Here is a 15,365-nt window from a genome sequence, read left to right on the forward strand (position 1 = left end):
TAAATGAACAAGCTGATTTTGTTGTATTTGGATTGTGCAACGGTATTGCATAGGAAATACTAATATTTTTGTATTCTGTTTATATTTGTTTGTTAACATTATAATGATGTAAGACAATAATTATTTTTATTTTTTATTAAAATATGAGATGTTTTAAAAAGGTAGGCATTATAAGCAAGAGCTTCAGCCTACACCTGTTTCAGACTGTGCTGTTGTTTGTTAGCTCAACTGTGTCTGAAACTAAACTAAACATTTGTTAGGCTACTGTAGGCTTATTTGTAATTTATCTTAGTTAATAATTATACAACTTTTAATTGTTTGTTCATGTTATGTCACAGTCAGTGCATTAACTAATGTTAACAAACACAACTTTTGATTTTAATAATGTTTTAGTAAATGCTGAAATTAATATTAACTAAGATTAATAAATGCTGTAGAAGTGCAGTTCATTATTAGTTCATGTTACCAAATTTAACTAATGAAACCTTATTGTAAAGTGTTACTGATTTCATGATAGCTAACACTTCATTGAATACATACATAGGCCTATATAACATTAACATAACTAAACATGAATTCCTCATATGATTACCGACTTGATTCTCTGTTTTGTTTGGTAAAGTAAATAATATTTAGTTATTATCATCATTTCCGAGAGAGGCTCTCTGACCTACTGCTGCTTTCCATCGAGTGAGATATTCCAAATAATTCTGAGGAAGTCATTAAAATATAAAACACAACAGACAGATGGGTACTGCTTTAAATACAGGTGATTTATTTTAAAAATAAATGTTTTTAAAATGGTGCCCTTTTTTGGTCCTTCCGCCCCTGCCCCAGAGGAGGTCTGTGCACGCCACTGTTTAGTAATATTATCTTTATTAGAAAATAAGACAATAAATTACTTTATTTTTTCAATTTGACTGCATTCTTGTCAATTAATAAATGTTTAAAAACATTATTTTTCTGTTACTTTATTAAAATTGGTTTTATTATTATTTAAGAATTTCTTTTTATTAGTTTTCATTTTTATATAAATTTACCTTTTAAAATAAAGGTTTTACAACAACATCAACTTATTCTATTATATGTGGGCCTCCATGCTCATCTATTGTACAGTATATGATATTGGTGGAGGGTGGTGGGGGCCCACATCAATATTTTTTCAGGGGGCCCCGAATCCTCTAGCTATGGCCCTGCCTACACTTTTTAGGAGACATTACCGGCTATCGTTGAAACAATGGCGATGGTGTACAGATCACCGAGGGCGGGGTAACCACAGTGTCAATCAAATCACGTCGGTGGGGCTTAGCGCAATTCTACGTCACAGTGAGAGCAATCTTAGAACAGGGCGTTCTGAGACAGTGCTTGTGATTTATTGAGATAGTAAAAAAACTACTGGGTGGATTTTTATCATTCTAGGTTGGTTTTGCTCACACACTGCCAACACACATTTATGTTCAAACACCATGTAAAAGTGAATTTTGCATAATAGGTGCCCTTTAACACGGGTGAAGATGCGTCTGTTCATCGTGAGCGTCTCTGTACTGCTGGTGCTGTTTTTGTCATGCACCACGTCTAAAGTTGTTGACAAATTCAGTCAATGCGATTACTTTTTTAAAAGAATTCCCTTAAGAGAGCAGCCAGAAAAATAGAGCGCAACTAGAGAGCGCGATTGCGTAAGATTGATAATATCAGGGAGAAAATTATAACTATGCAACCGTCTACTACAGTATCGCATCAGGGAGAGCATTGTAGGGTCTTTGGTGTTTTATGCCCCCAATGGCGCCTTCCAGGCAGCGAGGGGATGGGTAGGTTTAAGGTTGAGGGTAGGGTTAGCTGCCTCTAAGGAGCCATTGGGGGCTTAAAACACCATCGAGCGCATTGTAGTGTCCCTGAGGAAAAATTTGATTCATTCATAGTAGAGGAAGAATTTACTAAACTCGTTAAATCATCTAAATCGACAACATGTATGTTAGACCCTGCAGTTTGTAGTAGTAAATGAAGAGATGTCTTATTCTGTTCTGTTATATAACAAAATAAAAGTAGTGAAGGCAAAAATATGTGATTAAAAATGCTAGCAAATCTGATTGGACCTAATTGGATTCCCTTATACACATTTTAACAATTTTAAATACAAATCTTGATGCTGAATTAAAATAGGTTATGCACATTAAAAATGACAACTACTAAAATGACAACTACATTTATTCCCAAACAGTTGAATGGTGATTACGCCTCAGGAGGCGTTTTATTATTATTATTATTATTATTATTATTATTAAAGAAAAATAAATAAAATAAAATATAAAATGTCTATAGCATGGTGACCAGGAAGGGACATGTTAGTTTCACTTAGTTTTGTCACGGCCACGAGTCACGACATATTAACTTGTGGGGTAACACTTTAGAATACTGTTCCGTCATTAATGGATAACTACACAGTAGCAAATGAGTAACACACTATTAATATTCTATTAACTACTAAAAACAAACAAGAAATTCTGTAAATAAATTAGCAAGTAATAGCTCTTAATCGAATGTGGCAGTTTGTTAATTTTCATAAAGCTAACAGAACATAAATGAACTTCAGTCATAGACATTTATATATGATGCTCTATTGATGCAAGGATTGATTGAGGGTCCAAACTGGTTTTGCAGTGACATTTACATTATTCCTAGTCTTCTATAGATTAATAGTCAAACTAGCGATACAAATGAATGTACCCTAACTGTCGGCCTAAATAAAGGTTCATTAACATAACAAAAAATAAACATTGTGTGAAGTGTACATTTATACACCCCACTTAATTATTTTGGAAATGGTCCTCATGTCTAGACTGCTTGGGTAAACCCAGCCCGATCTGTGATTTGATTTCGCCCTGCAGCTCAGGCTGGAAACCTGTACATTCTTCTATCCTGCTTCTGTTACACATTTGCGGGGACCAATCACAAACTGGCTTATCCACCTGGCGCGCTATTGGTAGGTTTAATCCAATCCAATCCCTTTTAACCTCTCGATGATGCTCAATGGCTTCTTCAGTTTAGCGAACAAATCACTCGAGTGGGTGTAAATACCACTCACTTTCATGGTTTTTTTTTTTTTTTTTTTTTGCACAACCTGCAAAAATCTCTCGATTCCATTGCTGCTTCTGCAAACCGTTGATCAACCTGTTTGGTTACACATTTCCTGCCTGGAGTTTGGTTTTGTCAACGTATTGTCAAACGTATTGTCACAAATTGGTTGTTCAACCACGTTGGTTAAGGTGGCAAATCTACTGCAGTAAAATCTAAATGCCAACAATATGAGATTGTATGCTTAATGTTGTGGATGTACTATAAAGCAATAGTAGACAGCCTCATTCTTCTAGAATACATACATATAATTTTACATATTTTTATAGAGGCTATGACATATTTAAACATTCAAACATGGGACAGTCGTGGCCTGATGGTTAGAGATATCAGACTGGTAACCCGAAGGTTTTGTGTGTGTGTGTGTGTGTGTGTGTGTGTGTAATGTGTATCACTCACTTCTAATGTGTGTGCACTATCTTAAATGGTATTAAATACAGAGGACAAGTTCTGAGTATGGGTTGCCATGCTTGGCCTTTAGGTGTCACTTTTTTTTGTTTTTATAAATTCATTATTTCCTCTCTGTCTATCTATATAAGAGTGACATTTTATGTGACTTCCTTATTCTCAACAAACTCAAGCAGCACAAAAGACACAGTGGACAGGTCTTCTGTCAGGCTCATGAAATGGATTCAATCTATGAAAATTCTAGTATGATACTTTCACCAGTTGCTTCAGGTAAAAAACGATCTCAATACAAAGGTAAGGCAGAGGATGTGTTATCAGTATTTATTAAAATTTATATTTCTACTGCAGTAACTTATGTTTTTCTTATGTTTTCTTACTTTCTTGTGTGTTCTTTCAACAATTACACAGCCATTTGACAGCCGCTTTGTCCAGTGTGACATAGGCTACATTGCATTCAAACGTGTCATGCCCATTCAACCCAAGGGGGGCACGTGCGCCTTCAGATTTTTGAGCCAAATGCAGCTTCCAAAAGACAAAAGATAATATATTTTGCATTTGATAATTAACCATTTAAAGCGTATACAATCACACAAGTGTGATTAGAACTCTCAGTGTGTCACGTTATCAACTACTGAATTCAAATCTACGTTGACGCTTTGGCGCTGAGCCACAGTCTTGAACTGTTCAGTGCTTTCAACTAATGTTTATTTTATGTTTCTGACATTTACATACTGATAAGAACTAGCAAAACATGTATAGTTAAATATACAGTAGCCTACTATGGAAGTGTCAATAATCAATTCAAATATAATATGACAACGTGTTTTAGTGATATCCGATAGTCTACATATTGTGTAACTACACTCACCTAAAGGATTATTAGGAACACTATACTAATACTGTGTTTGACCCCCTTTCGCCTTCAAAACTAGTGATGGGCGATACTTCAAATTTCGGTATCGATCCGATACCAAGTAAATACAGGGCCAGTATCGCCGATATCGATACCGATACCAATACTTTTTCATTTTAAAAGCATGTACTTGAACTTGTATGCACTTTCCTGTGCTAGAGCAGTGTGTCATGATTTATGAGGTGAATGCATCATTAATATGCTAAACCTGAATACGTTTTCATGACTACTAAATATTTTGTGATTTGTGATCTCAACTCGCCTGTAATTAGTCAGTGACTTTTACAAAACTACCCTAATTATAGTACTAGCCTACTACTAGCCTACTAGTTCTAGCCTACTGTTCAAAAGTTTGGGGTCTGTACGATTTTTAATTCTCTTCTGCATTTATTTGATCAAAAATGCAGTAAAAACTGTAATATTACAATTTAACATAGGCTATTGTTTTCTATGCCATAGTAAACTGTAAATTATTCATGTGATCAAAGCTGAATTTTTCGGCATCATTACTCCAGTCATGATGATATTTCATTTTAATATGCTTGCTACTCAGGAAACATTTCTTATTATTATCAATGTTGAAAACAGTTTCATATTTTTGTGGAAGAATTATTTGATGAACAAAATTGAAAGAACAGCATTTATATGAAGTACGCTAGATTTTTTTTTAACAGTGTAAAACCCTTGACTGTCACTTTTGATCAAATTAATGCATCGATCCTTCTTGAATAAAAATATTAATTTCATTAAAAAAATCTTACTGACGTCAACATTTTGAACCGTTATGTACACTTTTGGTTTGATTATTGCGAAATAACCCGATTGTTTCTCTGTCATCTAATCAAAGCTTCTTTTCCCAAACGCACTGGGCCTGTGAGCTCAGCGAAGCACCAGCATCGAACGCTCTCTGTGATTGATTGGTTTCGTCTTGTATCCAGATGATTAGGAGAAAAATTCTATCCTACACAATTATCCACTAACATTCGTTTATTTTTCTCCTTACAAGCTTATTTTATGCACTGAACTGAGTGCTAAATTAATAAAAAAAATTACTGGTAAAAAAAACACACATTTGGATCGATATTTTTATGTGAGGATCGATCCTTTTCGATACCACGTCAGTATCGAAGTAACGATACTTCAGGATCGATCCGCCCATCACTATTCAGAACTGCCTTAATTATACGTGGCATTGATTCAACAAGGTGCTGAAAGCATTCTTTAGAAATGTTGGCCCATATTGATAGGATAGCATCTTGCAGTTGATGGAGATTTGTGGGATGCACATCCAGGGCACGAAGCTCTCGTTCCACCACATCCCAAAGATGCTCTATTGGGTTGAGATCTGGTGACTGTGGGGGCCATTTTAGTACAGTGAACTCATTGTCATGTTCAAGAAACCAATTTGAAATGATTCGAGCTTTGTGACATGGTGCATTATCCTGCTGGAAGTAGCCATCGGAGGATGGGTACATGGTGGTCATAAAGGGATGGACATGGTCAGAAACAATGCTTAGGTAGGCCGTGGCATTTAAACGATGCCCAATTGGCACTAAGGGGCCTAAAGTGTGCCAAGAAAACATCCCCCACACCATTACACCACCACCACCAGCCTGCACAGTGGTAACAAGGCATGATGGATCCATGTTCTCATTCTGTTTATGCCAAATTCTGACTCTATCATCTGAATGTCTCAACAGAAATCAAGACTCATCAGACCAGGCAACATTTTTCCAGTCTTCAACTGTCCAATTTTGGTGAGCTCGTGCAAATTGTAGCCTCTTTTTCCTATTTGTAGTGGAGATGAGTGGTACCCGGTGAGGTCTTCTGCTGTTGTAGCCCATCCGCCTCAAGGTTGTGCGTGTTGTGGCTTCACAAATGCTTTGCTGCATACCTCGGTTGTAACGTATGAGGGGCCGTACAAGCCAAAATCCATTCTTCTACTCTCACACACATACATTCTCCTTTCACATACATACATTTCTACTGTCACACACATACATTCTCCTTTCACATACATACATTCTCCTTTCACATACATTTCTACTCTCACACACATACATTCTCCTTTCACATACATACATTTCTACTGTCACACACATACATTCTCCTTTCACACACATACATTCTCCTTTCACATACATACATTTCTACTCTTTTTATTTCTGTCACACACTACAATCTGCCAGCTAGATGCATGAGTGTTTTCAACTAGGTCCGGTACCCGACCTGGGTGAGGCGGGGCTTTAGTTCTTTATTGTATTCATCTGCTAAGGCATGTGTAACATTTTTCTGTCAACTCTGCATTATCCTTCGCAATCGATATCGTTAGTTAGCCCAGAGAAGCGAGGAAACGGAAGTGCCGCACAAAAACCGGAAACTGGACCCATATTTACTTCCGCGTTCGAAAATAAGGTGATATTATATTGGAGTCATTATATGGATGTTTAAATGTAGTGCGGACTGCTTATGAATCCAGACAAAGAATCAGGTCTAAGAACAGTTATGTCCTGTTGCACACACAGAAGAGGCTGTTTTTCTGGTGGCACATATACTTTTTATTTCTGTCACACACTGTACAATCTGCAAATTCAACAAAGACAACAATAAATTCGTTTTGTTTCACAGCATTGAAAAAGCTGGTAGTGTGACTTCTTGTCAAAAAGTGAAACGCTCTTTCAGTAAACTCACATTACACATTTATCTGAACTGTATGGTCACAGAAAATGAAACGTGTATTCCACCAATTAAAACAATACTGACATTAACATTTCAGGGAGGCCCAATTAACATACAACAACTCTATACAAGCACTTAACGTAGCTATTTAACTTTATAACTGTAAACTCTCTTTACAAAAACATTGAGTGCACTGAAAATGAATCTCTTTTAAACATTGTCAAGTCGCGATCTCCCGCACGACATCCGACAGCGCGGACATCTGCCTGAGTAGCTAACGTAGTCGGATGAAAAAAAAGTTATCTTGCTGCAGTTCCTGAATTTACCGTAATCATAGTAAAGCCGCCTTTTATGGAATAAAATCACCGTGACCTTGATGACGTATTTTTGACAGTCATTTCGCACACCGCACTTCATGGTCGTAATTCGCATGTCGTGTGTGTAACAGAGCTATTGTGAAAACAAGCGCTGTGTCTGTAAACTGTCACAGTCGTACATTTTAGAGTTGCACTCTAAAAAACACACAAAATCGCGTATCTGTAAACTGTCGTGGCCGTAGATTTTGGAACCCAACTCTGACAAAAAACAGAATTACATACAATAATTTTAAATTACGCACGAGTATATTAAAATTACACACAAATGTTTTGAATTACGTAGGATTATTTTTGAAAGTGATTTTATTCCATAGCTTAATAGGCGCACATCCATTTTTTGGCGGCTGGCTTGACCTTGTATTTTCAAACCGCGGCTCGCGGCTCGCCAGACCTGCCTTCCGTTTCCACTATACGCCTTCCGTTTCCACTATACTTTCTCTCACACATACATACATTATTCTCTTACATACACACATTTTTTTTCAGACATACATACATTTTCTTCTTACATACATTTATTATTTATTTATGTATTATAATAAATGCACACTTTGAATACATTTGCATAAGAGTAAAATGTATGTATGTGAAAGGAGAATGTATGTGTGTGAGAGAGTAGAAATGTATGTATGTGAAAGGAGAATGTATGTGTGTGAGAGTAGAAGAAGGGATTTTGGCTTGTACGGCCTCTCATAGTAACGAGTGGTTATTTCAGTCAAAGTTGCTCTTCTATCAGCTTGAATCAGTCGGCCCATTCTCTTCTGACCTCTAGCATCAACAAGGCATTTTCGCCCACAGGACTGCCGCATACTGGATGTTTTTCCCTTTTCACACCATTCTTTGTAAACCCTAGAAATGGCTGTGCGTGAAAATCCCAGTAACTGAGCAGATTGTGAAATACTCAGACCGGCCCGTCTGGCACCAACAACCATGCCACGCTCAAAATTGCTTAAATCACATTTCTTTCCCATTCTGACATTCAGTTTGGAGTTCAGGAGATTGTCTTGACCAGGACCAAACCCCTAAATGCATTGAAGCAACTGCCATGTGATTGGTTGATTAGATAATTGCATTAATGTGAAATTGAACAGGTGTTCCTAATAATCCTTTAGGTGAGTGTATAAAGTTTACTCTAATCTTAGAATATTGTAGGTAGCCTACAAAATGAATAGTGCACCAAAGTTGTCGTCTTTTGGTGAATTTATTAGTTTTTATGCTAAAATGTCACACATCTGTCTAGGCGGCTTGAGCAGAGCCATAGACTTTTCGTTTGTGGACTGCGGGTGGTTGGGGAATCCAGTCACATTTAGTTATAAATTACATGAATCAAATGTATGATATCATATTTTAAATTCAAAACGGTGAAATATCATAAGTTGAGTAGCTTGTATCTCTGGATATTACTGTTGGTTATCTTAATTAAGGTTTAAATCAAATATCCAGTTGCTCTTGTTTTCTCTAGCAGCGGTTTTGTATGTTTTATTTTAAACATCCAGTTTGAAACTCTTAAGATCTTAAGATGTGAATTCTATTCTTCAAGCTAAACTTTCGGTACATATATTTAGTATATTTGAGTAACAATCAGTCACTCCGAGTTATGTCAGTAACTGACGAATGGGGGTTTCACTTAGAAGCCTATCACCTTCGAGTTCTTACAAAATGAGCCAATGGCAAAACAATGCCATGGGTCTGCGACTTAAACTGTTGGGCAAAGTCCTCGGCCGAATAGGCCAGCCTAGGATATGGGGGAGTTGAGGAAAGGGATTCGCTCACCCTCCTGAATATCACACTAGGACGCTCCGCCTCCCACGTCTGGGCCGGTCAATCTGCCTCGCTGCCCCATCGTTGGTACGTCTGTGGTTCACATGAACCCACTGGTTCCGTTTTTGGGAGCCTGGTTAGATTGGGAGCCGGCTATGAGATTAAATTTGCACGGTCCCTTCCCCACTTTTGGGGAGTCCGCTATACCATGCTGGTCCCGCGGCCAGCTGTGCGCTAGTGCATCCGAGCCGAGGGTTCCCTTGGTCAGGATATAAAACCAGCGGCAGTGGGAAGAGTCTGGGGAGGCAAACAGATCGACGACTTTCGTGAAGACGCGAGGAGACAGGGCTAGCCCGAATGTAAATACTGTGTACTGGTATGCCTGCCCCTCGAAAGCAAACCGTAGAAATGGTCTGTGTCGAGGAAGAATGGAGACATGAAAGTATGCGTCCTTCAGGTCGATCGCTGGAAACGAATCCAACGGACGGACACATTCGAAAATGCGTTTGGGTGTCAACATCTTGAATGGAAGCCTGTGAAGGGTTCGGTTCAAGATGCGCAGGTCCAGGATTGGCCATAACCCACCGCTGTGTACAATGAAGTAGGGGCTGTAGAAGCCGGACTTCTTTTCGGCTGGAACGAAGGTCTCGATCGCATCCTTCGCCAGTGCATATGCATCCCCCACTCGGGTCATATGTGTATTCTAAGTCCTCCCTACGGGTAGGCGCTGTGTTACATATTCCACCTGGGATATGCCACCCAGTGTACCTTGGTATTCTTGCGTTAAGCCTAGCCCTTTGTCCGTGCTAATCTCACAACAGGGAGCTCAAACTTGCCCAGGGCACTGGACAGCCGCTGTGGCGTGATTGAATTGGGACCCCCATTCGTCTGTCACTGACGTAACTCGGAGTGACTGAACGAAAGGGAACGTCTCGGTTACGTATGTAACCCTCGTTCCCCTGCCACAACCGCTGTACTGCTGGAACAGCCAGGAGTTCAGTCTCTACTCCTCAGCATAACATAATGCCTCGCTGCTCCTTTTATACCCACGCGGTGGGGCGGAGTTGCGCTATGCAAATTCTGCAGACACATGTCATTGTTTTGCCATTGGCTCGTTTTGTAAGAACTCGAAGGTGATAAGCTTCTAAGCAAAACCCCCAATTGTCAGTCACTGACGTAACGTCTCCGTTCCCTCCTCAGGGAACGAGGGTTACATACGTAACCGAGACGTTCTCAGGACAACCTGACAAAGTTCATAAAATGTCTGGTTGGGGCAACTTGTCACACATGTTGAAAATGCATTTTGCATAATATATATTGCAGAAATGTTATAAATGTAAATTCAGGAATAGTTACTGGCAGAATTTTTGTGTTGATTCAAGGATTCAGATTTGAGAAATAACATCTCATCAAACTTCTGACCCCAGGTAACTCCACTGAAGAGCAAGAACGAGAGAGGGAAGTTCATCTCCCTAAGTGGACTAAAGTTCTTCTGATTGTCTTTATTGTTTTTGCTCTTGGGAGTCTCTGTATTCTAGGGATTCTGTGTGAGTAGTGCCATTTAATTAATTACACATTTTACTGTAATTAATCGTGATTAATTAACATTAAAGTTTTTAATATATTTTTATATTATAATATTTTCACATTGAATCTCCAAAATAATGTAGAAAAAACAAAAATGGTTTATTTTATATAACGTCACACCATTTATTTTATATCAAGAGATGAATCCAGAGTCCAGCACTCTGTAAAGTCTCCTCCAGCACATCCCAAAGACATTCAATGAATTTAAGGTCTGGACTCAGAGGAGCCGATTCATGTGTGAAAATTATTCTTCATACTCCTCAAAACCATTCTTTCACAATTTGAGCCTGATGAATCTTGACATTGTCATGCTGGGAAATGGCCATGATTTGTCTTCCATGGTTGTTTAAGAAATTAAATGCTACACACTACATCAATTAGGGTTAGAAGAACTATTGCCAAACATATAACATGCTAGAAACATACCCGTATTGTTCCGAATATAACAGTGTTTCCGAGTGTTTTTTCTTGGAATTAGGCTACATCTGAAAAAAAATCTTATATTCAGGGTCTAGATTTTTACGTCAATAATACACCTGCAACAATAAGAAGAGCCAAATATGTGTAAAACGAGTGTTTCCCCCAGGACTGAAGCGACCCGCTCTGGACTGCATGTTAAAATTCAGGAATAGTTGCTGACAGAAATTCTGTGCTGATTCAAGGGTTCAGATTTCAGAAATAATGTCTCATCAAATTTCTGACCCCAGGAAACTCCTTTGAAGAGCAAGAAAGAGAGAGGGAAGTTTACAGTGCCATGTGACCTCATGATGGCGAATGACAGCCCAGAACAGAGAGGTTAAAAGTCAGGCAAGTGAACCAGCAACTGAGGAGAGGTTATGATACAAACATTAAGCTCATGTGATAAATGCAGAGGAGTCAAACAACTCTCATTAAGCAGAAGAAAAATATGGTGTGTCAGTGTATACGATTAGAAGATGGCGAGCCCCAAAAATGCTAACGGTCAAAGAAAAGCTTACCGCGGTCCTAAAAGCGTCATCTTTGAAGAAATTGACAGGCAAGTGTGTCAGTACGTAGCCAGAGCAGTCATCCAGCTAAAGGCACTGGATATCACCAGAGAGCTGAACACACCAGCAGCGAATCCCATCATTTCTTATTTCGGCTAGGTACTGACAAACTTGCCTGTCAGTATCCTTGCTTAAGTATGATGTGGCGTAATGGATTAGCATTATGCTGCAGAAAAGTCTTGCACCTGCCCTCCGCCTTCAGGGAGAAACTGCTGTTTTTTTAGGGAAAGAAATTCATACCCTCTGGATTGGATAGGTAATGCGGATCACCAATTGTTTTGTCATGCCAACATCTGTCACTGTACACACACACACACAAAGGTGAGGAATCAGTTATTGTGAGATCTACTGGAAATGAGAACTACAGGTTATTTTTATGGTATGCCATAAATACCATCGTCTTATATTCGGAACAATATAGTAATAATCACTGGAATAATGATCCAATCATAGACTTAAGCATTTGCCTATTTAAATCCAAACTGTGTGTGTGTGTGTGTGTGTGTGTGTGTGTGTGTGTGTGTGTGTTTGTGTGTGTGTGTGTGTGTGTGTGTGTGTGTGTGTGTGTGTGTGTGTGTGTGTGTTTGTGTGTGTGTGGTATCACTGCTACTGCTTTTAATCTTCAAGTCATGTGCATTTTTGTGCATGTCTTCAATCAGATATCAGTGATTCAATGAAACAGTCTGCCCAACAAACAAATGGTACAAGTGAGTAAAATATATTTAATGCACCAGTACAGCAACATTAACTGTGCACAAAGATACATGAATATGAGAGTGACTTTGTCTGTTTTATTTTCTCCACCATTCTCTTCATAATGGTTTCTGTACCAGCCATGGCGAGAGAGCTTGAGGAACTTACAGCCAACTACACCAGTAAGTTAAGTTCAGATTCATACATATCAAAATGTATCACAGTTATTTTTGTTCTGTAAATACAAGTCAGTCATTTGAACATTTCTCCAACCATTTGTTTTCTTCCTTTTTCATAACTGTTTCTGTACCAGTCATTGCTCACAGACAACTACGCCAGACTGCAATTCTCTTTCACACCCATGACACAGGCTTAGACAAAGTGTTTGACAAACTTTTTGTACATTGAACCAAACTTTGATTAACTTCAAGAGTATTGTGTTCTGAAGAATGGATCATTTTCATCCTGATTGTGTTTGTTTTTGGCCTTGTCATGCAGATTACAGAGAACAGTTTGATGTGCTCCACAACCAGCATGAGGAAACACTTAGAAAGCTGAACAGATTAAATAGTATGTCTTCAGATTTGAGCCTTGTGCAAAGTTAAAAGACATTCATTACACACATACTGTACTATAAATAATCACAATTACTAAAAATGAGTGAAATAATGAATAACTGAATTGTCTCTCTTTCTCAAAAGCCAGCACAGGTTGTGCACTTTGTGCTGTAAACTGGATTTATTCTGTGGGAAAGTGCTACTACTTCTCTACGGTCAAGATGAACTGGACACAGAGTCGAGATCACTGTGTGAGTCGAGGAGGACATCTAGTGATCATAAACAGCCAAGCAGAGCAGGTGTGTTCTGCACTTCAACACTTCATTTACAGTATATTAATCCCCTTTACTTCTGTAACATGATGTATTTCTGACTTAAACAAAAAATGTATGCATTGATGATCATGGTTTAATGAAGTCTCTGATGATCTCAGAAGATTTGGTGAAGAAACAACCATGCACGGCTTGTTCACCGATCAAACATGTCAAAAACCTTACATTTGATGCATGATATCTAAAAAATAAAGTAGTTTCAGCAAAGGAGCACATTATTACATTTGAATCAATTTGTTGCCTAAAGATTAAAAAAAAAATACATAAAAATAAAATATATATATATATATATATATATATATATATATATATATGTATATGTGTGTGTGTGTGTGTGTGTGTGTATATATACTGTATATATATGTGTGTATATATATATATATATATATATATATATATATATATATATATATATTCATATTCATTTAGAATAACATGCCCTGATTAATCATTCTCAATAAATCCAATTAGTCAATTTTGTTTTCCCACTGACATTAAATATTAGGCTACACATTTCTCTGCTCCAAACCTTATGTGCATTATAATATATCACAAGACAAAAACTTTTTTTTTTCTCCATCAGGATTTTCTGACCTCTAAAGTTAAAGTGACGCACTGGATTGGTCTTAATGATTTGGACACTGAGGGACACTGGGTCTGGGTGAACAACCAGCCACTAAATGATTCAGCAGAGTAAGAGCTTCATTAATCTTGACAATACAACCTCTGCATTAAAACTAACAATACTTCAAGATAATTCGCAGGTTGCTGCCAAACAGAACCAATTTTTTTTGTTTTCATCCTGTAGATTCTGGATAAAGCGAGAGAATGGAGTCAGAGAGCCTGATAACTGGACTAAAGGCCATCCTGCCGGTGAAGACTGTGCTAGTCTGGGACATTCAGGGGGAGAGACGGATTTCTGGACGGACGCTTTCTGTTTCCAAGAGAAAAGATTTGTGTGTGAAGCTGCTGCTGCGGTTTAATTCATCCCTCCTGAATAGTTCACACAAAAGTTGGCACTCTGTCATTTACTCAAACCAACTGTTGTGAAACAAAAGACATGCATGTAAATTAATGGCACCCCTGCCTGGATGCAAAGTACACACACTGCGTACCCTGACATCACCAGCATTTCAATATGTCTTGATTAACATCGTTTCTAAATCATGTATGTCAGTAATCATGTATGGCAATTAAAAACAGGGGCTGACTTTTCCTTTGCCATGGATGTTTCCTGCGATTCAATGAGAATGTAATATAGTTTTGTGACAGTATGTCATTTAGTCAAGTCAAGTCATCTTCATTCATATAGCGCTTTAATAATGTAGATTGTTTCAAAGCAGCTTTACAGTAACAAACGGATCATTTAAGGTAACAGAGATTGTTTTGGCTTTATAGGAGTTCTTGAATAAAGATATTTTCCAGCTAAAGTCAGTTTTGATTGATTAGTTATTAAATTAGAGGCCGCTAAGACGACATCGTTCTCTCTACACAGACTTTAAAGGCAAACCAGTGATAAACGCTGATGGCGCTCACGTACGCATCAAGAATTAATTCTATAGTTATGCGCATTTGAATATATGTGCGCAGGTTTGTATTTCCCTACAAACCAAGCCTTAAACTACTTGTCTGGCCTTAAAATTTTGATACATAATTTTATCACTTAGGGGTAGATACGCAAAACCTAAATTTTCCGGCAACGCTTTATCTGTAGAGTGGGAAAGGGATCCTCCATAGGGGAGAGACTAGTTGGCACTTCAGCACTGCGTTGTCATCAGGTCCAGGCGAAGGTCCTTCGTCAGATCTGGATACGGCCTGGATCCGGCAGGCTGCGGGAAAACCTCGGGATAAACAAAGACACTAAAATTAGCGTAGACGCCATTCTTCTTATGATGTAACGA

The 15,365-nt window shown here is 38.2% G+C and overlaps 1 protein-coding gene across 2 annotated transcripts; it reads left to right on the forward strand.

Moving 5' to 3' along the window:
- The first annotated feature begins 3,701 nt into the window (after positions 1-3,701).
- Positions 3,702-14,891, forward strand: LOC307163581 (C-type lectin domain family 4 member E-like). Of its 2 annotated transcripts, XM_079879697.1 has the most exons (9): positions 3,702-3,834; positions 6,154-6,210; positions 10,698-10,817; positions 12,542-12,589; positions 12,716-12,757; positions 13,074-13,145; positions 13,277-13,431; positions 14,048-14,157; positions 14,273-14,891. In XM_079879697.1, exons 1-9 carry the CDS (start codon positions 3,759-3,761, stop codon positions 14,445-14,447), a joined length of 855 nt encoding a protein of 284 aa, XP_079735823.1. In that variant the 5' UTR covers positions 3,702-3,758; the 3' UTR covers positions 14,448-14,891. The 2 variants fall into 2 exon arrangements, with proteins under 2 accessions (XP_079735823.1, XP_079735824.1); XM_079879698.1 differs by lacking the exon at positions 6,154-6,210.
- Positions 14,892-15,365: the final 474 nt, after the last annotated feature.

The sequence above is a fragment of the Squalius cephalus genome, assembly GCF_949319135.1.
Source record: "Squalius cephalus genome assembly, chromosome: 8".
Classification (NCBI taxonomy): Eukaryota; Metazoa; Chordata; class Actinopteri; order Cypriniformes; family Leuciscidae; genus Squalius; species Squalius cephalus.